The sequence below is a fragment of the Cucurbita pepo genome, chromosome 1, assembly GCF_057944985.1.
Source record: "Cucurbita pepo subsp. pepo isolate OVF chromosome 1, ASM5794498v1, whole genome shotgun sequence".
Taxonomy (NCBI): Eukaryota; Viridiplantae; Streptophyta; class Magnoliopsida; order Cucurbitales; family Cucurbitaceae; genus Cucurbita; species Cucurbita pepo.
Genome location: NC_141798.1, coordinates 9,828,519 through 9,852,405, shown reverse-complemented (window position 1 = coordinate 9,852,405; position 23,887 = coordinate 9,828,519). Strand labels below are relative to the sequence as shown.

Sequence of the window (23,887 nt, the reverse complement as noted above, 5' to 3'; positions counted from 1 at the left end):
ATTGTTCAAGTCCTGAAATCAATACCAGAACAATTCATATATTTTTCTTATATAAGTAAATAAGTGAACTTCATCTCATGATATTATCTATATTTTGTTAAGTCCTCAAAATGGTAGACATATTAAATCGACTACAAGAGTTATTCTTACCCATGCAAATCAAAGGACGAATCATATCCTAACAGACAGGAGTTTATGATTCTCTTATGAACTATTTATTTATGATTCAATCATAAGTTAAGTCTTTCTCGAGTTAGTGAGAAGGTGGACCTCATTGTTCAAGTCACGAAATCAACACTTAAGGAACTACTCATCTACTTACGGTATACAGGAATGAGCGAATTTGATATTGTGAAATTATTATTACTTGAACATAATTCTCATGCATGGCCACCACATACCGTTCAAGATTATATTAATAACCATAATTTTTTCTTAATAGATAATTCAGATTTATGTAGGAGAAAACCTTTGTAATTTCTCGAAATTTGAAGACACTTGGCAATTTTCCATTTTTGAATATTTTATTAAAAAAAATCTAAAATTTTTCTTCTTATTTTAGCCCCTTTTCCTTTATTATACCTTTTAATTTAAACTTTCTTTCCAAACTTCCATAGGGCCTTACACAACTTTAATAAAATGTCACATATCATTTCGGTCACCTAATAACCTTCGGATGTTACAATAAAGTAGACCATAGCCACTTCAAATCATACTAGAATTAGTACAATTCATTAGACGAGTCGAAATGTGTTTGACTAAGATTAACTGTAGCTCTTCAACACCTCCGATTTGGAAGAAAATGACATAAAGTAATGGTGCCACCGAGGAATAAATATACCGCACTCATTTTCTATTGTTTAGGGCTTTTTCCTTTTTCTATTTTTTATTATAAAATTAAAGGGGTATTACAAATATATTAATCGGTAGATATCAGTGTATACATTTAATATTCTTGTAAATACTATAAATTATATTTATATTTTATGATTAAAATATTATAAGCGGAGAATCAATTATTATTTTAGAAAAAGGCAAAATAGAGAGACAAAGCAGCAGAGGGGCAAGGGAGGCAGGGCATTAAAATAGCGAGGGTATTTTCGTCCAATAAAATATTAAGCTTTAACCTGACAATGTAGTGTGGGAAAATACCATAGCCGCCCGCCGTAAGCAAGCGCTGCATATGCTGTGTTCTCAAATCAGGAAGGCGAAGCTCCTCCTTTCTTTTCATAGCCGCCGTGAAACTGTTTCATCCTCCAATCGCTTCCTTTCTTCACCTTCCCTTCGCCTCCTGCACAACAAACTCCAGAGCACTCAAGCTGCTTCAATGGCGGCGAAACACCCCAAAGACGAGGCCTACCTCAGTACCACCATTCCCAAGCGCATTCAACTTTTTCAGTCAATTCAATCACAGCTGCTTGCCGACCGTCGTTCTCTTCCTTCTCATCCAATCAAGTTAGTGTAGCATTGCAAAATGTGGAAATGGCTTGGCTATGCTTGGATTTATCAAATCCGAATCTTATGTATGATTTTTTTTATTTTTTTTTTTATTTTTATTTTTATTTTTTAGGATTACCTTACCGGATGGGACGGTGAAGGAGGGTCAGAAATGGCAAACGGCACCGGTAGACGTAGCAAGAGAAATCTCCAAAAGTTTAGCTGCAAACGCTTTGATTGCTCAAGTTGATGGAGTTCTATGGGACATGAGCAGGCCGCTAGAGAACGATTGTGAGCTTAAGCTGTTCACCTTCGACAGCGACGAAGGGCGCGATACTTTTTGGCATTCAAGCGCTCATATACTTGGACAGGTTGATAGTCCAATCTATTCTCGTGCATTTAACAACGACCGTAACACTGTTTTAATTGTTTTCTTTTTTCTGGGTTTAGTCGCTTGAGATGGAGTATGGTTGCAAGCTGTGCATTGGACCCTGTACCACTAGAGGAGAGGTAAACACACACACACACACACACACACATATATATATTTATTTTTTACTTCTTTTATAAGAAACAATTTTGTTGTTGTATGAAATTACAAAAGAATGGAAAAGAAAGATTCCAATTCAAAGGAGTTACAATAAACATCTCCAATTGGACAAGAGAGAGGCGATAAGAAAGAATTCAATTTACACCAAGAAATGGAAAGATAAAGGACATTATACAAAATAAAAATCCTATAAGTAGTGTCCTTTGAATAAAATACCTTATGGTTTCTTTCTGTCCATATTGACCACAAAAAAGCTCGAAGAAGATTCTTCTACTATAGATCCTTCTTCAATCTGAATGGATGACCCAATAAGAGAACACTGAGGGGAATGTAAGGATCCTTTGGAAGGACCATTGACCAATTGAAAGTTTTTCTTTAGTTGTTCCAATAAAGGAAGGTCTCCCACCCATCTATCATGCCAAAAGTTAGTAGAAGACCGTTGCCAACTTTTGTCAAAACATAATTGTGAGTTGAGGCTAGGTGCATGAAACTCTCCTTCCATGCCCTCTGGGCATGGATTTATCCAAAATCTCATGGGCCTTAAACTAGTTATCAAGGAATAGAACAGGGCCACCTTTGGTTGCCTTACCACACAAAAGAACCAGCTCATAACAGAAATTTCTCTTATTGACAGCTTAGAGGAAGCCGGCGACCTCCTTCCAATTCACAAAATTCAATGCAATTCTTTGAAGGAACAACTTATTTCTTGTGTTACCAAGGAAGAGACCCTTCGGAGGCAAAAAAAATGCAAGACTAAATGTCTGAAAGAAGGTGATATTAATACCTCTTTTTTTCACCGGATCATGCCACGAAAATGAAGAAAAATGCCATCATCGAGGTGTTGTAATCTGATGGTAAAAGCTGTCTTACTGATGCCGAAATTGAAAATGAGTTTATGAATTTTTTTTCACCAACTATACACCAAAGATCCTGGTCACCGATCCCTCCCACATATTTCTCAACGGGATCCGCTTACTCCACACCAAGCTTCATCTTTGGGAACTGTATTTACTAAAGAAGAGGTCAAGCATGCTGTTTCAGAATTAGGCACCAAAATATCCCCGGGCCTCAATGGTTAGACAATTGAATTCCTTCAGAATCTTTGGAACATCCTCAAAGGTTGCATCATGAGGGTGTTCCAAGATTTTTTTTTTTTTTTTTTTTCTTTTCAGAATGAGATTGTCAATACCTCACTAAGAGACACCTATATCTGCCTTATTACCAAGAAATCCGATTCTCGTGCTGTTAGTGACTATAGACAATACCATTTCAATGGTTTTATCATAAAGATAAAAAAGATCCTTCCATCCACGATCATTAAATATCAGTCGGTTTATATTGATGGTAGGCAATGAAAGAAAAAAAGTGGAGGGCAGAATGTTCTCTCATTGACAGATGGGTCATGAGAAGAATCTTGCTCTTTGGGAATTTAAAAAAATTTGAATATCAAGGGCCAAGACAAGGGTAAAGGACTTTGACCTTCTTGGACGAAAGATACACATCTTTGGAAGAAAAAGTTGCGGAACTCTTGAGCAACCTTACATTCAGTCTTCTTCTCATTGATTTAGATAAACCCTCTGCAGTGTTTCTGTCTAGTATGATGAAGTATAATCTTTGAAATTTTAGCCAAGTACCTCACTTGAGAGCCGGTTATCTTACCAGAATCATATCTTGTACCATCTCCACTTTAAGGATTAACCATCCAGAACCAACCAAAATATGGCACCCCATATTTACTTGAAGTAACTCTTTAGCACAAGTTTTTAGTTTCTAAGGGTAACAATGAGTTGGAAATTAAGACCAAATTACTGAATCAATTATTGCCAATACTAAGGTTGCCATTTTCTTTTGGAAGAGTACTGTCTTCTACTTCTATATGGTTTGCAACCCTTGTAATCTACCCTCTTTCATAAAAGTTGTCTACAATTTTTATCAATGGAACCAGCTAGCATTCTAGGAATTCCATAGAGAGATGAGAAATGGAGGTAGATGTTTAAGAGCAGATTCTGAAGGGGCAAGTCCCCTCCATTGGATGAGTTGGTTCTCGTATATTTTTGAAGTTTTCCATGAATCTTTTCTACTACTAGTTTTGAGGAATCACCTTTCTTTAGGTTTTCCCAAGGCAAGATTCAAGTATCTCGGAGGCCCAAGAGCTTTAGAATTGTAGGAAATTTGTACTGTATTGTGCATTATCTGTTCTCGAGAATTAAGTTACATTGCTGTAATTTGATGGGATAATTATGGTAGTTAGCATAAACGTTCTTTTGCACTGTCTATGTTGACTTTTGTAGGGGGGGACAAAGTGTTAACGTTGTATTTAACTCCTTGGCTTTTATGCTTGTAGTAAAGTTTCCTTATATATTAATTGGATTTTGATGACAGGGATTCTATTATGATGGGTTTTATGATGATTTAGGCTTGAATGATGATCACTTCAAGCAAATTGAGTCTGGTGCCCTGAAAGCTGTATCGGTATTGTTCTTTCTCTATTCTCTTTTCAAGGAATTTGCACCATTTGTTTTATATAATTAAAATCTGGTTCTTGTATATGTTTTTCTTGTGTATCTACACGTAGACAAAGGATGTTAACAGTAACATGGTTGAAAGTAGAATGATGTTGCTTATAACCTTGGTCTTTCTGGTTTGTGAATGGCCTAACAGTTAACGTTTTGGGACCAATTTTTTAATCCTGTGAAACTAGAAGTGAATTAATAATTTGACGTGAAATATTTGATTAATTCGAACTCATAGAGCATATTTATTTCTTTCTCTTATTTGGCCACACTTCTTTTTTCATCTATTTTCTTACTGTATGAGGGGCCTATTTGACTTGGAAATAAGGTGCTGAAATGTTTTCCCCGACAAAGTATTCATTAATATAGTTTTTTTGCATGAAATGTCATCATTTCAGATTATACTTAATATTGGTGGAATAATTTAATCTATTCTTATAAATTTTCAGGAGAAACAACCTTTTGAGCGCATTGAAGTTACAAGGCAGCAAGCTCTTGAAATGTTTTCTGACAACAAATTCAAGGCAATTGAATATCGCTGTAATAATTTCCATTTCTTGTGATAAACGAGGACTGGAGTTCTTATGTTCCTATTTTTGAACGATGTTTATCAGGTTGAAATCATCAATGACTTGCCAGCAGACAAGACTATCACTGTTTACAGATGTGGCCCATTAGTTGACTTATGTCGTGGTCCTCACATACCAAATACATCTTTTGTGAAAGCATTTGCATGTCTTAAGGTAGTGTTTAAACATCATTTGAGATTTCACTTCGAAGAAAAAGAAGAAAATTTACCTTTGCTCTTAAAAACAGATATAGTGCATGCATGATTTATAGTGTTCATCATTATACATGAAGTTTTAAACAGGACATTTTTGGAGATTTTCCTCGGTGTTTTATGGGAAATGCTAAGACCATCCGGCACAAACTCATTTTTGACCTATTGATCCTCTAATTACTGTTTTGAAGGGCTCTACTAGAGTTATTTTTGATTGATTTGGATAGAAAGAAACAATCTAACTTTTAAAGAGATAAATACATATTTTTGTAGCTTTTGGAAGTTTCTACAACACACTGCCCCCTCTTGTGCAAAAGTACATAAGATCTTCTTTTTTTTTTTTTTAATTTTAAATTTTAATTTTCCATTTTTATATTTCCTGTTTTTGATAATGAAATGTTGAGTCTCTTATATATGTACATATATTATGATGCAATCAAACTTAACACTTCGAAATTGTAGGCATCATCTGCCTACTGGAGGGGAAGTAAAGATCGTGAAAGCTTACAAAGAGTTTATGGGATATCTTATCCTGATCAAAAGCGCTTAAAGGTAAGCTTTGTAATTTTTTTCATGTCATTAGCTATTATAAACCACATGTTGCCTGATTCAATGAGGATGTGTTGAGCAATTGGGTTGTGAACGGAAATTAGAAGGACAATTTGATTACAAGTGATGTGATCTTCTTTTGAAGTCTATCTGTTTGTGTAGGAATATATTCATTTGCTTGAAGAAGCAAAGAAGTACGATCACAGATTATTGGGCACGAAACAGGAGCTTTTCTTTTGTCATCCACTCAGGTAAGTATTTAAAGACGAAGTTCAGCCCCATGTCGTATAACTGTTATTGAAATTCATTTTCAATATCAATTTTAGCCCAGGAAGCTGGTTCTTCCTCCCTCATGGGGCTCGGATCTACAATAAACTGATGGACTTCATGCGAGGTCAATATAAGGATCGCGGTTACGAAGAGGTCCATTCTCAATGTCTCGGTCCTTCTGAAATTGCAATATATCTTAGTATGGTATTTAACATTTTTAATTTTTTCTGCAGGTTTTGTCACCAAATATGTACAATATGCAATTATGGGAAACTTCTGGTCATGCTGCAAATTACAAGGAGAACATGTTTGTATTTGAGGTTTGGCCTTGGAATAGTATATAGTCATTGGAGTTTGCATATTTATTTTGAAAAGAGAACATCTAGCCTGAGGGTTCCATATAAGACCCTTCATTGACTTGAATATTAAAAGAAAAAAAATTACTAAGTACGTCGAGAGTGTATACCCTCTGGAAAAGACAAAAATGACACTTGTTCTCCTTACTTTTGGGTCCTAGTGATGAATAAGTTAAGAGTAAAATTGGGTAATGGAGAAGCTTTCTTCTCTCAAGATGGGGATAGGAAGACCCGATGATGAATAAGTTAAGAGTAAAATTGGATAATGGAGAAGCCTTCTTCTCTCGATATGGGGTAGAGGATTTCTTTGACTCAGTATGTTATCACCAACTTGCCTATTTATTACTCTTTTTTTTTGTGTGTGTGGGGGGGGGGGGGGGGGGGGGTAGGATTACTTTATGACGCGAAGAATAGATAGAGAGGATGGATTGGTAACTCCCATATAGTCGGTCGTTGGTATTTGTAAACACTTGAGCTGGGGTAGGATGACTTTGGCACAGTCTGTGCTCACCAACTTGCTTAATTATTATGGGGTGTGGGGGGGATTAATAGACTTTGGAGCCACTCCTACGTAATGGGCAGATAAAATTTTCTTGTGAGGAGCATCTGTTGGACTGGACTATATTGCTTTAGGAAGCTAAGAATAGATAGAGAGGGTGGATTTGTAACTCTCATATATGGGTCTCAGGCATTTTTAAACAGGACTTTGATATCGAAAAAAATAAATTATATAGTTAGTTTTTAGATCTAGATGGTATGTTGCATCATTTAGGAAACTATCGAGATGGTATGCTGCATCATTTGGGAACTTTGGGGATGTTTATCTCATCCATTTATTGTACTATATTGCTTTTATCTCAAATGTTATTTATCTTTCTGATATTAGAACTATTGGTTACATGGTCGCTTGTGCATTTTTAAAATGCAATTCAAGGGCCTCTGCTAGTTGTGTAGAGCACGTGTGATAATCTTTTGCTTTAATTTTATCACCTATTTTTGTGAGGGGAATTTATTGTCCCATTTATGGCCATGTATTGCTTTGTTTGAGCTCATTTTTAAATTATTGGACAGGTTGAAAAGCAGGAATTCGGATTGAAACCAATGAATTGTCCCGGTCACTGTTTGATGTTCCAGCATAGAGTACGTTCATATAGGGGTAAGTTCATGTATATTCTTGCAAATGTGTAAGGCTGTTATTAGTATTATTTTAAAACTCTCCTAGCCAGTGCGTAATGGACAGTTGAATGAGCACCCCCTTCAAATAGCGACAGTTGAATTAGCCCACACTTCAAATAGGGACAGTTGAATTATAACACACTTCAAATAGCCAGTCTATTAATAGGGTTTATGGAGCTATTAGCTTAGCCTTACCCTTTTGGATTAGGATCCTTTTTTGTAATTGGGCGTGGGAGTTGCTTTTTTTTGGGCTCATTGTTTGGTACCTTTTTATATCATTGCATCCTTCTCAATCAGTGAATGCTTGATTTCTTATATAAAAAAGCATACTTCAAATCTTTGCATTCTTGTTATGTTACTGTGAATTAAATCCTTTACCTTCTTTATTTATTCTTGGATACTTTCTATCAGTTGCTTCATCTTTTTCATGGTTTTTTGTTACTCTGCAGAACTTCCTCTTCGATTGGCAGATTTTGGGGTTTTACATCGTAATGAGGCCAGTGGGGCATTGACTGGATTGACTCGTGTGAGAAGATTTCAACAGGTATTTTTAGATCTTGGTTTTTATATTAAACTCATGTAGTATCATCTATATTTTGTGATATTGTATTTGTACCATTCTCTACCTTGGTCCGTTAATTTTGTCAGTATTTTGTATGCGTACATCGTCTACTTCTTAAGTTCACTCCAAATATTTTGCAGGATGATGCTCACATCTTTTGCAGGGAGTCCCAGGTTTGCATAACTTAATTGATATGCTTACAAGTGTTGCTTCTGGACTACTAAGATTCACTTCTCTTTTACGTTGTTGCTTTGTGTTCATTTTATAGATAAAAGATGAAGTAAGGGGTGTCCTAGAGTTCATCAAATATGCTTATAACATTTTTGGGTTCACATTTGAGTTGAAGCTATCAACGGTATGTTATTTTTCATGATTATTTGTTTGAAGAGCATTGATGGATTTATTTTTCTATTTCCGTGTGCAACTGGCCATAATGCATTATTTTTAATAATTAAGAATTTAAATAACATTTATTTATTATTACTGTCACTTGATTTGAATTCCAGCAGCATTGTTGCATTTTTTTTTTGTTAGTTAGGACGCTTTATATTCATTCTCAATCATTCCTCTTTTGATTAAATTTGTGTCCTAATAAGTTATTGTAGTTTCTTTTGTAACCCAGAATTAAATTATCTTAGAAATGTTGACTTCTTTTGTTTCTTATTTGAAATAATACTGTTTTTAATACCCATGTTAACTTTTTGGTTATTGAAAACATGAAAGCTTTTGCTTTAACACACCAAATCCCAGTTGTTGGTTTTCTGTACAAATTTTAAAGTGCCGTTTCTTTGCCCTCTTTTCTACACTAGCTTCTTGCACCTTTGTAGAGAATAGGGCTCTAGTTTACAAATTTGTACCCAACCAATGTAAGAGCACTAGAAAGGGATACATTGAGAGTATTAGTAGGATACTAATTAGGGGTCTACTGGTAATTAGTAGTTAGGGATCTGAGTTATAAATAAAGGGGAGAGAGTTTTTGGACGTGGATCATTTTGAAGAGTGTCCATTGTGGGACTTGAGAAAGATATCCCTCTTCAAAGGCTATTGATGTAGTAATTTCTTCATTGATATTGTGATATAATTAGACTAAAAAAGGATTAGAAGAGGGTGGAAGCTATTGAAGGGGAAATGCGTGAGAGTTCGAGTTTGAGTTCAGCATGAGTGTTGGTGACAATTATGTCGGAAGATTTGAATTGAAAACTCCAAATCTCATCCATGATAGATGGAAGCGATCCATAAAAGTAGAAGATGGTAGAGGAGAAATATAAATCTAAAATCTCAACTATACAGGAGGGAAGGAATTCTATTCTGACAAAAAAAAAAAAAAAAAAAAAAAGAAAAAAAAAAGAAAACTGGTGGAATGAAGATGATGGAATATTCATGGAAGAAGCCCAGGAGGAAGGGAGGAAAGAGAGCATGTCAACAGTCTCCTGGTTGGAAGGTTGACGTGGATGACACCCATGAAGGAAATCCAATAGGAAATGTGAATAAAAGGAGTGGCAAAGATAGAATGACGAGTCTAGCGAGTACATGGCTGAAGAAGCAAGAAGCAAGGGAATGAAGAAGCATTGGAGGAAAGAAGAAGAATAATAGCGGTGAGAGGGCAAGGTGGCGAACGAACAAGGAAACGACAGAGGAAGTGAAAGGATGAAAAAGTTTCATAACACCACATAGATGTAGGAATTGGAGGTTGATGGTCATGAAGAAGTTGGAGAAAAGTAGAGACAAATGATCGTTGGAAGCCATGGTGTGAGGAAAGCTGATATGGTCGGAGATGAGGACTTGGCGGAAGTGCTGGCCGAGGGATGGAGAATGGGTGGCAGTGGAGGGAAGCAACCATGAAGGGAAGATAGATCATGGGAAAAAGAAGTCAACACTTATCACATGGACCGAACATTCTCGAATGGGCTTAAGTTTAAATGAAGTGTTTACCCCATCAAAATTACTATTGTCCAACTCCCCCAAGTCCCAACATCATGAAAGAGGGCATCCACTGGATAACGGATCCATCACGACCCTTTTTTACAACAAGCCAGCATTGTTAACCCCATCTGGCCCACTCTTCGTATCCATCAGATTTGGTCCATCCTTGCCCAAAAAACTTATAAGCCAATTTCTAGTTGACACATTTTGTCAAAGAGGTCTATTGATAAAGATTGAGCTTAAGATTCAAGCAATCATCAAGCTATTCAATATCCCATTTGCCAAGCATCAACCAATTGCTTCATTTGTTGTTCTGCATGTGATAGTCCCGTATAACCTTGGGTCTATCACTCTCCTAGTATTTGCATGTTATTTAATTATATTGATAGCTCTGTTTCGTTCTATCTTATGGCAGCTCATTAATTCTTATGATATCAATTTTTCTTACTCTTTTCTGCTCAACACTCATTCTAAATGCGGCTTTATTCTTTACTTGTAGAAGTGTTTGCTTTGTATATCATCTGTCCATTTTGTCTTATTAGTATTCATTATTATGCTGCAGAGGCCAGAAAAGTTCCTTGGGGATTTGGAAACATGGGAGAAAGCTGAAGCTGCACTTACAGAAGCACTGAATGAATTTGGGAAACCTTGGCAGGTACCTGTAATATGATTGAACCTGCATTAAGATCATCCTTGATCAAAAGAACTAGACAGTTTGAATTAAAATAACAATAATTGGTAAAAAAAACTTATCCTATTTCCATTTTAGTCGAGAGCAATGATTTTTATCCCAACAATTTATTTGATATTAACAAATAAAAATTTATTCTCATAAAAACAAAAAAAAATTAATTAAAACAAGAAGGATTAATACAGTTTCTGTTGGAACATCTATTGAATTTTCTTTTCATGCTATTTAAACTTAATCAATTCTATTTTTTACAATGGAGATTCATGAAGAATACTAATGAAATTAAATAAATGTGAATTCAGATAGAAGTTGTCAATTTTATTTAAATGATATAATTAATAGTAGTGAATAACAACTAACTAAAATTAAGCAATCAACAAATTTAAAACCTTCACTGATTATGAGATTGTTTAATTTTTTTTTTTAAATAGAATGGTTTTTGAACTTTGATGATTGTGCTATTTGGTCTGACTAAGTTTCTAATAGCTCATTAAACATTCAAGGTTGTCTAAACTTTCAATCGTCTAACAAGTCACTTATTCAGTTTTAATGCAGACGTGGCATCCTAATTGTATTATGTAATGATTATGTGGTCGGCTAGTGTATGGTAGATTTTGGCATTTGACGGCTCACTAAGTTGGAGTTAGTGGTTGGGAATATTGTACAGAGCTTATTAGAAGTTTTTTTTAAGTATGGAGACAGATAAACACAAACCTGAAAATTTAGAATTATAATAATTTGGGTAAGGGAGAAGAGAGGGAGGAGAAGGGTCCCAGGAGCTTGGATGGCCAGTAATTACTATGATGCTCTAGATTAAACAAGTCGTGATTATTTCATATTTCAAGTCTTTCTTTTGTATATCAAATCTGTTTCATGAAATAACAAAAAAAAAAAAAAAAAAACGAGAAAAATAGGTTCGAGTATTTCTAATTTATATTTTTGATATATTCTTTCTACCTTCATGAATTTTTTACATGTTATATGACTTTTTTTTTGTTTTTTTTAATCTTACACTTGCTTATATGCACTCTATTTTAGTCTTCCATGTTTATAGCTTAACTATTGAGGTTTCAGTCTACTTAGAATGACTTATCTGAAACAGATTGATGAAGGAGATGGTGCATTTTATGGACCAAAGATAGATATTAGTGTATCTGATGCATTGAAAAGGAAATTCCAGTGTGCAACCCTCCAGGTAGTAATGTGTGCTTATACTCCTAATTTCTTCCCCTATTTGTTACTCGAGCTTTATTACAGTATAAATAGAATACACTTGGGGAATATTAATTTGCACTTGGGGAATATGAATTTGCAGCTGGACTTCCAACTTCCTGCACGTTTTGAATTGTATTACTCAGCAGAGGACGAGGCCAAGAGGGAACGTCCAGTTATGATTCACAGAGCTATCTTAGGTTCTGTTGAGCGGATGTTTGCTATCTTGTTGGAGCACTACAAAGGGAAGTGGCCTTTTTGGCTCAGTCCACGTCAAGCAATTGTTTGCCCTGTATCTGAGAAATCCCAGTCCTATGCACTGAAGGTAGCGCATAAAGTATTATTGAATTGATTTCTTTTCACTACACAATTTTCTTTTCCCCATTTCACCTTCAAAGTTAATAATAGTATTCAAAATTTCGGTCCTAATATGTAATTGGACTACTTATTAGAAATAATTAAAACATCTGTTGATACATCGAGATATTCATAATTTGACATCGATATTATGGATTAGTCAGAGATCTCCTATATCTTTCATAAATACCCATAATACATAAAAAATCATATATTAATCCCAACTTGAAGGTATACACTAGTAACAAGATATATAACTTAGTTTGGGAGGAAAAAAAAACTTAATTATGAATTTAAATAATTTTTATAATTTGTTGATTTATAGAAATATCCATTGATATCGTTATATTTTCAAAAAATCCGTAGTATTGCATGCATTTTGTAATACAATACACAGGAATTGAGTAAGCGACATGTGTTGTCTTCTATTATGTTATAGTACAAGACGTTGACAGACAATTGGTCTATCATGGTATTGTATTTTGTAGGTGCGTGATCTTATTCATCATGCTGGTTATTTTGTTGATGTGGATGTAACAGACAGAAAGATTCAGAAGAAGGTGAGTCCATATCATTATCGTTCAATACTTGTGTTCAAATTCGTGTCTTGTTGAAATGAATATTTCTTAGTGTCCATATACAAACGATTTGCCCATTAATTCATCCAATAATTGTAGTCGCTGTATGTAATGGATTATGCGTTTACTCAAACAGTGGATTAAAACAGGTTGATTTTCATGAACTCTACATGATTCATTATCTTGGTTTCTTTGCCAGGTACGAGAAGCACAATTGGCACAATATAACTACATACTGGTCGTTGGTGAAGAGGAGGCCAACACTGGACAGGTTTTGCTATGAACTTTAAATTTCGTCTTTGTGGAAAACAAAATACAGCAAATTTATTGATCCTACATATTTCTCCTATATAAACTCCATCCTCATCGCCTTTTTCTTTTCTTAAGATTTCAAAAATGATCTTAAATCAGCTGGATTTAGTTATTTATTATCTTATTAAACGTTTTGAGTTGGTGGCAGGTGAGTGTACGGGTGAGAGATAAGGGTGATCATTCAGTGATGACTATTGAGAGCTTGCTCAACCACTTCAAGGAAGAAGTTGCAGCTTTTCATTAACGCTACTTTATTGAGAGAGGGGTAACTTCTTCAGATTTTAATTTATCGTTAATCATAACAAGGAAGGTCAGAAAGCCGTTTCACAATCCTTTAGAACTCCGTCGTAGTAAACATTCATTGGTTTGTTTCCTATTTGTTCTTTCCAGTCTCAATTTTCTGGTATGTAACAGTTTTGCCTACGCTCAACATATGTTTCTTGTCTGGAACTTGGCAAGATGAGTAAGTTTATATCCTTTTTTAACTTCAAATCTCGTCCAATTAATTTCAACTAAAGTTTAGGGTCTTAATAAACATGTAATTACTCGAATTCAGTATAGCATTAAAAAAATACTACGAAACTTGCCAATATCATTTGAACTTAGCTTTAGATGGTGCGATTCTCGTAAGTTTGATCAGTTTGTAATGATCCAATTTTTGTACTGAGTGAATGTTTTCTTCTACTTCAACATTTGATTTGGGGGCCTTGTATTATATCTGGAGATTTTTTAGATGCTGTTTGGAGGCCTTATATCTGCGAGTTTTCGGAATGATTACAAATACAGCTATCAGACCAATTTTCTTTTCAGATAAAAAATGGCTACGACATTCAAATGCCTTCCTCACACGTTGTTCCTCCTGATCATGGAATGGTACATGTAAAATGGAGGATTGGTTGTGTTATTGGTTGTGCACTCATAGACCTCTCATTGGTCTCAACCTTGTTTTGATAACATTTATTGGTTGTGCACTCAGACCTCTCATTGGTCTCGACCTTGTTTGATAACATTTTGGGCTCTTATACATGTAGAAAAGAGTAGTTAGACAGATTTTAGCTATTTTTTGCGCACAAGCTGTTTGTCAAACTAATATATGACATGTTTATTTTAAATTGGCCTTTATCAGTTTTGTATAATGCAATATTATAAGTGTGCAACGTCATGTTTTAATATAGTGAAGTGAGTATAGAATGTCAATCTTCAAGGTTGGTTGTCTGGTTTGATCGAGTACCCTAATCATAATTTTATCTAAAGAACCTAAAAATAAAAATAAAAAGTGAGATCCGTTCACTCACATATAAAATATTACAATTTAAAAATAGTCTTCCAATTAATCAAACATAAACATCAAATAATATTACATAAAATCCTAAGAATGATGTTAGGTACTAAAAAAGAAGCCTTAAATTTCTCTAACGCGTGGACACCTCTTCCATTTATTTCAATTTCTACAAGTGATCTTCATTGTAGCATTGAGATTCAAGGAGAAGCATTTGGATGCTATGAAAAAAAAGTGAGTTGAGTAAAGAAATGATAGTTGAAGTAATAAAATCAACATCGTAATGAATGATGAACTCTTTAAAGATTCTATGTTAAAATTTGGCACAGAATTTAGCATTTCGGGAAGTGTCAAGTTTTTGTAAGAACGTATAAACTTCAAAATTTGAAGGTATTTATTATAGTCTCCGATTGTCCAAAAAAAAAAAAACAAAAGAAGAAAAGTACCTTAACGTAGATAGATGGATGAAAACTCTACTGTTTTCATGAAAGTATTGACTTGATCCGAGATGTGTGCTAGAGTTATGAAATTGTAAAGAAATTAGTTTAGAATGAATTTGTGATCGATTTCTGGAAATCTATTCAGGGAGGAAGTAAGCCAGCTACAGCAAAGGCGAGTCTCACCCGACAATGGATACGTGTCACACGAGTAGTGGAGAGATGCACATAGTCTCGTACAGTGACATGTGGCGTGGATTCTCACCCCCGAGACTCGCATGCAAATCGAACCGCGGTTGTATCCGTGCAGCCGACACAAGACCGGACCTACATCCACTGATCGACCTGACTTGATTTTGTGTGACCTGCAACTGTTCTTTCTTCGGTGCGTGATACATGTGCATGGTAAGCGTGCATAGGGATTGCAACACTTGTGAGAGTGTGAGCCACGCTTTTTTCGATCCATTCGACCTTCTTTTGTTAGTTTTTTATCCCGATTTTAATGATAATCCTATTTTTGTCTGTATAGGATACTCAAAGAATTTCCATAATTTTTTGTATGACTCTTCTGGAGAGTTGATTCAACTCAGGAACATACACAACAATCATTTAAGTAGCCACACGAATTTCAGGTAAGTAATACTTGTAGGGATGACTTAGAATTGCATGCATGCTAGTATATTTAAGGACAGTTTTCAACATGTTTTAAAGTTTTTTTTATGACTAGTTAAGCGTTTGTTTAGTCACACTTGCTGTAGATGTATGAAAACTATACCTTAAATGATGTATGAACTCTTTACTACTGCTTTGTACATAATTATGCTGGAAAAGAGGATGAGAAATTTGTGATCTGTAATCTGGATGCTTGATGGATGTTATCGCCCTGTTGAACATGTGTGACTATATGTATAATTTAACGTACATTAACCATAGGTGATTGAATGTATGATCTCCTTTTAGAGTGTAAGTTCTAGAAACGGGTTAAGACTTGGGCGTTAGAGTCAATTAGGCTAGACTGTGATCTAGGATGGAACGACGCCTACAATTGTCTGAGCATCTTAGAAATGTGAGCGACGACTAGCGAGTCCAGTCCCTTGTGCTCCCGACTGAACTAGACTCGAGAAGTCCGAACAAGGAAACCTAGAGACATGATTTCATGTTAGAGTCACCAAGCCGCCCTAGAGACTTAGATCACCACGGTAACCCAAGAAAACAAAGATAGCCTCATAGGCTGATAGTAGCCTATACATTATCTATGGAGCATCCACTTCCCTTTCTATTTCGATATGAGTATCATCGAGTTAGGCATGGGGCCGGTTAGGGTCGTGTGCCCTAATAGTTCTATTCATTATCCTGCATGGCATATCTATCATGTAGAAGGGCCTAGATCACACAGATAATCATTGGAGCTGACACGAATAGAGGGTCACACCTCGACTTTGGGTGACTATATGGTCCTATAGGACAAGTTTGCTAGCTAAGCTCCTATGGGTGACGAGCATGTAGCACCACCACCCTATTGTCCCCACCAAAGAGTGAGTTTTATGTGGTAGCACCTCAAGTCAGGACATCAATCGACCGCGTACTAAGTTCACTACCTAAGTCTATGAGTGATGTTGTTCCCCTGGAGCCAAGAGTAAAGTATGTGGTCTTCTGATAAGTCTAGGATACGATGAGAGCTTACAAGTAGATTGCTTACTGGGCATAATTTTATACACACCTCTTCTATATTTTTTTTTCAAATAATTAATGCTGCTGGTTGAGGCGAGGGGCTACTCGGGAGCTCTGCGTCACGATCATAGTTGTCCAAAGCGTGTTGTCTATGGCCGCATGTTAGATGTTCTGGTCATGCTTGTCCAGGACGTGTTGTTTATGACCGCATGCTCGTTCCAAACTCCTTTTACTTACTTTCATGTTAGATAGGCCTTTACTATTATTGTTGTGCCAATACGGGGGTGTATGACCTAGTCACCGAAATCTTGTCTACACCCGTGCTCAAAGTCGTCAATTCTTCCTATCTAGGTTATATCTATCAAAGTCGTTGTTACGTACTCGTTTTTAGCTTGTAACATTGCTTTCTTTAAAATTGTTTAGAACGTATTGATATTGTCCGCGAAGTTCAAATTTCACACAATTAACTTGTTCATTGGTTAGAACAAGTGCAACATAATCACTATTCTTCTGCCGCAGGAGTGCAATTGTAATAAGTGGTATCAGAGCCAAGTCAGCTCCTTAGATCGTAATACACAAAGATGTTCATTGCAAAACAACTAGACAAGTCCCAGGCCGACTAGTAGAAATCGAAGAGCAGTTACTCTACATGAGTGAAATTCCATGAATTAATGATAGGGTCGAAGCCCTAGAAGATAAGGCCACAACGGCTAGTGGCTTCGAGCGTAGGGATAGCTCGACGAGCTCTTTGTTCGAATGGAAGAACGCATCGAGAGCTTAAACAATGCGCATCAAGCAATCGTTCTATGGACACTTGGGAGAGCAAATACCGTGGCAGAAAAAGTGAAGGTCATGTTGGCAACAATGCATCTAGTTGACGATATAAAGTTGTGGTGGAGATCCAAGTACATGGACATTCAAGATGGTCGATGTACTATGGACACTTGGGGGTGTTTAAAACAAGAACTCCACTCTTAATTATTCCTAGAAAATATTGAGATAATTGCCATTAAGCAGTTTTTTAGGCTTACGTTAGATATTCGTGATATGTCAAAGAAAGATAAGGTCTTCAGTTTTGTTAAGGAGTTGAAGTCGTGGGTGAAGACAAAACTCTACAAACAAAGAGTTTAAGACCTTTCCATGACCTATGCTATAGTCGAACGAATGTTTGATCTTAGTTTCAATCAACTCCAAGAGATAAGACAAAACCAGGTATTCGTGAGTGGTGAAAATAAAAATTATCGACCCAACTCCCCCAAATGTGGGGGAAGTAACGAACTCAAAGGTGGAGGAAGAGAATGCTAGTCCTCCCAACTGAGAGGTAGAACTCTATGGCAGAGACATCACAGTCAAAACGATCATAAGCAAAACTAAGGCCCCTTGTCTTGCTTCATATGAAAGGGAGCCAACCAAGAAATCGAGTGCCCAGAAAAGGCAGCACTCTATGCTTTCCAAGAAAAATTCAGAATGAACTCAGAAGTTGAGTACAAGACAATTGAAGTAGACATACCGTTAGTCGAAGATGTGGAAAGCCCCTGCATGAGGGCCCTAGAGTATTTATTTGCTCTTTAGAAGAGTGTGGATGAGATCGAACAGCCAGTGGAACGCGGTCTTATGTATGTTGAGGCCTTGGTCAACCACAGAGCGTCCAATAACACTACTGTCGACTCTGGAGCCACCCACAACTTCATGACAAGACCGAAGCGAAACAATCAAACATCCTATGGTATTGAAATACAAGACAGATGAAAGTTGTCAATTCAACGTCCTACCTGTCTAGAGGGTTACAAAGAGAACTCCGATCAAGATAGATACTTGGATGAGACAAACTGATTTCGTGATTGTCAAGATGGACGACTTCGACATCGTGTTAGGGATGATTTTTTTGCTTAAACACAAAATCATTCTCATGCCCCTAGCAAAATATTTAGTTGTAATGGAGTCCAACCCGAAAATCATTTAAACAATCGCCCGTCGACCAAAAGGGGTGAAAGATGATGCCAGCGCTACAGTTGAGAATGAATCTTACCAATGAGGAACCCACGCTCGTTGCCATTGCCATAGTTGAAGAGGGAAGCTCAAGTTAGTCAACCCCAACACAAGCCTCACGATCACTACAGAAACAGTGCGATGTAAGATCAGAAATTGAGATAAAGTATTTATCTCCACATGGGCAGATAAATCATGAGATTTGATACTATATTGGGGGCGAGATCGCCTGCCACAAATGTGTGTCATACGGCTAAACCTGAGCTAACTGAATTCTACAAACAACTGAATGAATTGTTGACAGTCGAGTTCATTAGACCAGTAAAAATCCTTGTCAGTGGTCACCCAAATGGTGGAGAGAAACACCAAGCCAATACCTATGTTGAAGGAGGAAGACAGAAACAAATCTCTAAAGCAACACATGTTCACACATAAATATCATTTAGCGAATGAAGAGAAGGACTGGTTGGAAGCATCGACCACAAAAGTTTAAAGAAAAAGAGAGTTATGATCAAGTTGAGGTCATAAAAACTTATGGTTCAAAGAAACTAGACTCAAAAGAGGTATCTATCAAAGAAACTTCCGGTTCAAACAAACTTCTAGTTCAATGAAAATTCGAAGTGATTTGGATATCGGAAGCTCGAGAACCAAAGACCCAAGTGTCAACAATGAGGTAAGTAGCCATCTTGAATTTTTCTTAAGCAATAATGGCAGGAATAACTTGGATTTAAATATGAGCCTTAAGTTAAGTAATTTTTAGAGGAATATCATAGAAGTTAGTCAAGAACGGTGTGTTAAGTACCTAAACACCGAGCATTTTGCTCATGATCAAGGAATGTTTACCTATTGTTTACCTATTGTTCAAGAACCAAATGGATCCAAATGTCATGAACTTTTATAATAAGCCTGGTGTTATGATGATAAGAATTACATAAAAGTTTAAAAGTGTTCAAAAGTTTAAAAGTGATTGGAACACTTAAAAGAGAAAACCAAGAATTATATGTAAAATGACCAAAATACCTCCAAATGACTTAAGACTTTAATAAAAGTCTATTTATAAGGACATAAGAATATGTTCAAGGTATCAAATTATTTGGATGAAGTTTAGAACTTAAACCAAGCTAGGGGCATAAGTAAAAGCATATTATGAACTTAAACCAAAACTTACCCCTGCGTCCTAACCAAGATCGAGGACTTTTTAGTACTTTTAAGAAACATATTATGACTTTATATATTTTGAATAACTCATACGTTCATAAGATTTAAATATGGCTTAAGAAAGTATGTTATGACTTATGTCTCAAGAATTAAGAACCTAAGAAACTAAAAGAACGGTTATAAGGACAAAAATCAAGGAAAAGACCAACAATATATCCATTAAAACAAAAAACAATAAAGGATAAGGTATTTAGACTTAGAAACTCAAGAAACTCTTAGACCTCCCATAATATAGCATCTTCATGACTCAGACCATATATCGCTTGGAACATAAGAAACCTTAGATGTAAGTTTTAGACTATGTCATTTGAAACATATGAAGCCTTGGGCGTACGTATTCAAACTATGTCGTTTGAAATGTAAGAAGCCTCAGACATAGGTTTTCAAGTTGCATCGCTTGAAATATGAGAAGCCTGGAACGCAGGTTTCAGACTACACTGCTTGAAATATAAGAATGCTTAAGTGTAGGTACAGACTGTGTCACCCTAGAATGTATGAAGTTTTGGACACGAGTTGTCAGGTTCATAACTCGTACCATAAATCTTAGGAGAAATGTCTTAGGGAACAAAACAAGAAATAAGGAAAGAACCAAGAATAAGATTAAGAATAAGAACTATAATATGGATGTGAGAATAAAAACCCATAACCTTATAATTAAGGTTTTTAGATTAGATTCAAGGTTAAGACCTTAGAACCTAGGATCAAGGTCCTTGGACTAGACCATGACAAAACTCAAAATTCAAGAAAATAACTGAAGGACCTAAGCTTCAGGACAAGAACAAGTCGGTCCTTCAGGACAAGAACAAGTCAAGGAAGAGTATGGTGCCCTTGCACACAAAGGACATGATTAAGAGCAAATAAGTAGGCTATTTACTGAGTCTTTGTACTCACTTCGTGTTTTCCATAATTTCAAGTACAAGAAGCTGATCGAAAGTATAGCAGATCTAGAGTATGTATCATATAGAACCACACCATATTTCAACTATTTAACGTTTTAAGTTTTGTTTTATTGGGCCAAAATGTATTCAAAGTTAAAAAAATATATATTTATGTTTTGTTTTAAATGCGTGTTTTACTTTGTGCTTTTACAAGTTCGTAATGAAATCAAGTCATGAAAAGAATATTTTTCAATAAAGAAATATTCAAAATAAAATCTTTATTGTCATGGTAACGTTAACATTATTTTTTTAAATGATAATAGTTTCTCAAAGAGATTATCTTGATATTGACCCATGCAAACATATCCTATAGTGGATGGTCCAAAAGCCGTCATGAGACTCGCAAGAATCTCATGGTGTGAATTAGCAATAGAGAAGGTAAGATATCTTGATACATGTCTTTCTCCCGTGAAGTAATTTGAAACAGGGTTTCTATTACTTAAATAAATTGGACACATCTCGTTTATATAAGTTCTTTAATCTACAGTTGATTAGATTGATTTAACGTGAATCACCCAATTTTAACGTCAAATAAAAATTAATCACAAATGATCCTGTTTAATATAATTAACCAAAGTTTGATCGATTCAACTCATATCTCAAAATACTTCTCCATGTTGAAATTAGGGGTGTACATTCAACCCGACAACCCAACAATCCGGACCAACCCAATCCTTATAGTTCAGGTTGGGTTGGATTAGATTTTCGAGTTGGTTTGGGTTCATTTTTCTAAACCTAAACTGATTCGGTTCGGTTTTGAGTTCATGAGACAAAACTCTCAAGTTGACCCGAACCAAATAAAAATATATAAAATATACTAAGAAGTTTACACAGAATGATACTTTGTCATAATTTAGAACAATCCCACTCAAATTTGACACCAATCAAAAACATTAATTTTGTTTTGTTTTAATTATATATATATATTTTAATTATATATATATATAGTTTTAAAAATACCTTAATATTTTATTTTATTATTTTTTAGTTTCTTATATAAATATTTTTAAAGATACTTTTAATATTTGGTTTGGCAGGTTGTTTGATTCAATTTTTTTAAATAATTATAAATTGACTTGTGTTTATTTGTAAATTTTTAATTATCTTTTATCTAATATTTTATCTGAATAATTATAAAGTGTGGATAAATAAAAAAAAATTAAATAATAATTTTTTTAACAAGACCGAGGGTTGGATTGGGTGGTGAAAATTTTCGGGTTAGATTGAGTTACGAATCTAACCAACCCAAACTTCAGGGTTTGGTGAAAAAAAAAATCTTAAACCTAACTCGGACCATGTATATTCCTATCCTAAGCTATAACCATAGCAGGTTCGGTTGTGGAGCCCACAGCGAAAGTGTCGCGGCAAGCATTGGAAGTGCAAGACACGTGGCAGTAGGAAGAGGATCGACGTGGATTAAAAGCGGGAAGTGATTGGTTGAAGCATCTGTGACATGTCATGAGATTATATGGTAATTTAGAGATTAAATGCAAGACACGTGGCGGTAGGAAGAGGATCGACGTGGATTATATGGTAATTTAGAGAGAGAATATAAATATGTATTATGGTATATTTATCAATGAAGCCAAACCATTATTTTGGTATATTTATCAAAATATGTAATTTAATAAATACAAAAAAAAAAAAAAAAAAAAAAAAAAAAAACAACCTAGTCGGAGAGTTTGAAGTTCTAAGCACAGACGGTTGGTTTGAAGGACAAGGTGTTCCTCTCCAAATCATATCCGATCAAGAAATTGGCCTGCGCTATATTCCTCCAAATCCCAAACGGGTCGCTCGCCGTCATCGGCGTCAACATCAAGCAACTCACACCACCCGCCACCCTCATAAACATATTCTCCTTCCCCAACCTCACGTCAGCGCCGCCGGCGAAATGAGCGGTGATGGCCGGAATATTCACGTCGTGGCCATCTGAAGAATAGCACAGACCAAAAAAGTTACCGGGATCCTTCACCCGCTTCGATCCGATGATCTTCGCCATCGACGAAACGACGCCGTCGTGCATCTCCTTCGGAATGTAACTCAATGTGGTCCCGGAGTCAATGATCATGTTGTCCTTTACGACAGCGTTTCCGACCGCGTGACATACATCGTGCTGGGGCCCAGTGGGGTCGAAACGACACCAGGACCCGAAACGACGGCGTTTTTGCCAAAGTTGATTTTGCCACTTCCTTGACTCGATACCGACGGTAAGCAATAGGAGAATTTCCGGCTCACGGCGCTTTTTTTGCTCATTTGAGTGACTATAGAGAGTTCGCCGCCGGCGAGTCCGATGACACCGGAGGTAGTGCCGAACCCGCCGCCGCTCTCGTGGCCACATCCAATCACCATGTTCACAGACGTTGACCCGATGGTGATCGTATCAGTTCCCAACTCTCCCTTAGAGTAGGTTTGATCTCCGTACACAATACTGTAATTGCAAGACCCCTGGTCCCCACATGTGGCGCCGCCCACTGACTGACAGGTATTGGACGTGCAAGGCACGTGACGGAAAGAGGAGGATTTTTTGGGGTCAAAAATGGGTTTTGATTGGGGGTAACATTTCTTACATGGCATGCATTGAGTCCACGCTGGATCGCTGCCCGTATCAGCTATGGCCACGTAAGCCACCGGCGGGGTTCCAATTGACACAGACATTACATACTCGCCGCCGCCAGGGGAGATTGGAGATTCGATGGTGTTGTCGGTGAGAGCGGCGGCGCGTTGGAAGAGAGCGTCGGCACGGGAGATAGAACGGCGGATGGCGTTATTTAGGCGGTCGTAGTGAGAGAGAGATTGGTTGCGGATAGGTGATTGTGGAGAATCGCGGTGGAAGAGAGTGGTGGTGAAGCCAATGCCGCCGCCATAGACGGCGGTGAAGCGAAAGGAGATGAGGAGGAGAGAGAAGAAGATTGAAATGGCAGGCATTGATATAGAGATGAGGATTTGAGTAACCATGGCCTCCGATATTTATACGTAATGGGATTTAGAGAGAGAGAGAGAGAGAGAGTTTGCATGGGAATTTCATATGCATGAAAGAAAACGGTTATAAAATAACAAATTAAAATAATTTAATTTTAGATACTGTTTA

At 36.4% G+C, this 23,887-nt stretch overlaps 1 protein-coding gene and 2 pseudogenes across 1 annotated transcript; 1 reads left to right on the top strand and 2 right to left on the bottom strand.

The window, feature by feature from the left end:
• The first annotated feature begins 1,136 nt into the window (after nt 1-1,136).
• Nucleotides 1,137-13,759, top strand: LOC111792895 (threonine--tRNA ligase, mitochondrial 1). The gene is made up of 20 exons (XM_023674518.2): nt 1,137-1,455; nt 1,571-1,808; nt 1,888-1,947; nt 4,370-4,459; nt 4,950-5,024; nt 5,115-5,243; nt 5,744-5,833; nt 5,993-6,081; nt 6,157-6,253; nt 6,334-6,420; nt 7,528-7,612; nt 8,082-8,176; nt 8,335-8,367; nt 8,463-8,549; nt 10,680-10,772; nt 11,911-12,003; nt 12,124-12,345; nt 12,866-12,937; nt 13,155-13,226; nt 13,416-13,759. Exons 1-20 carry the CDS (start codon nt 1,184-1,186, stop codon nt 13,509-13,511), a joined length of 2,175 nt encoding a protein of 724 aa, XP_023530286.2. The 5' UTR covers nt 1,137-1,183; the 3' UTR covers nt 13,512-13,759.
• Nucleotides 13,760-22,489: 8,730 nt separating this feature from the next.
• Nucleotides 22,490-22,867, bottom strand: LOC147794655 (aspartic proteinase CDR1 pseudogene; annotated as a pseudogene).
• An 8-nt stretch (nt 22,868-22,875) lies between these two features.
• Nucleotides 22,876-23,754, bottom strand: LOC111778386 (aspartic proteinase CDR1 pseudogene; annotated as a pseudogene).
• Between the last annotated feature and the right edge of the window lie 133 nt (nt 23,755-23,887).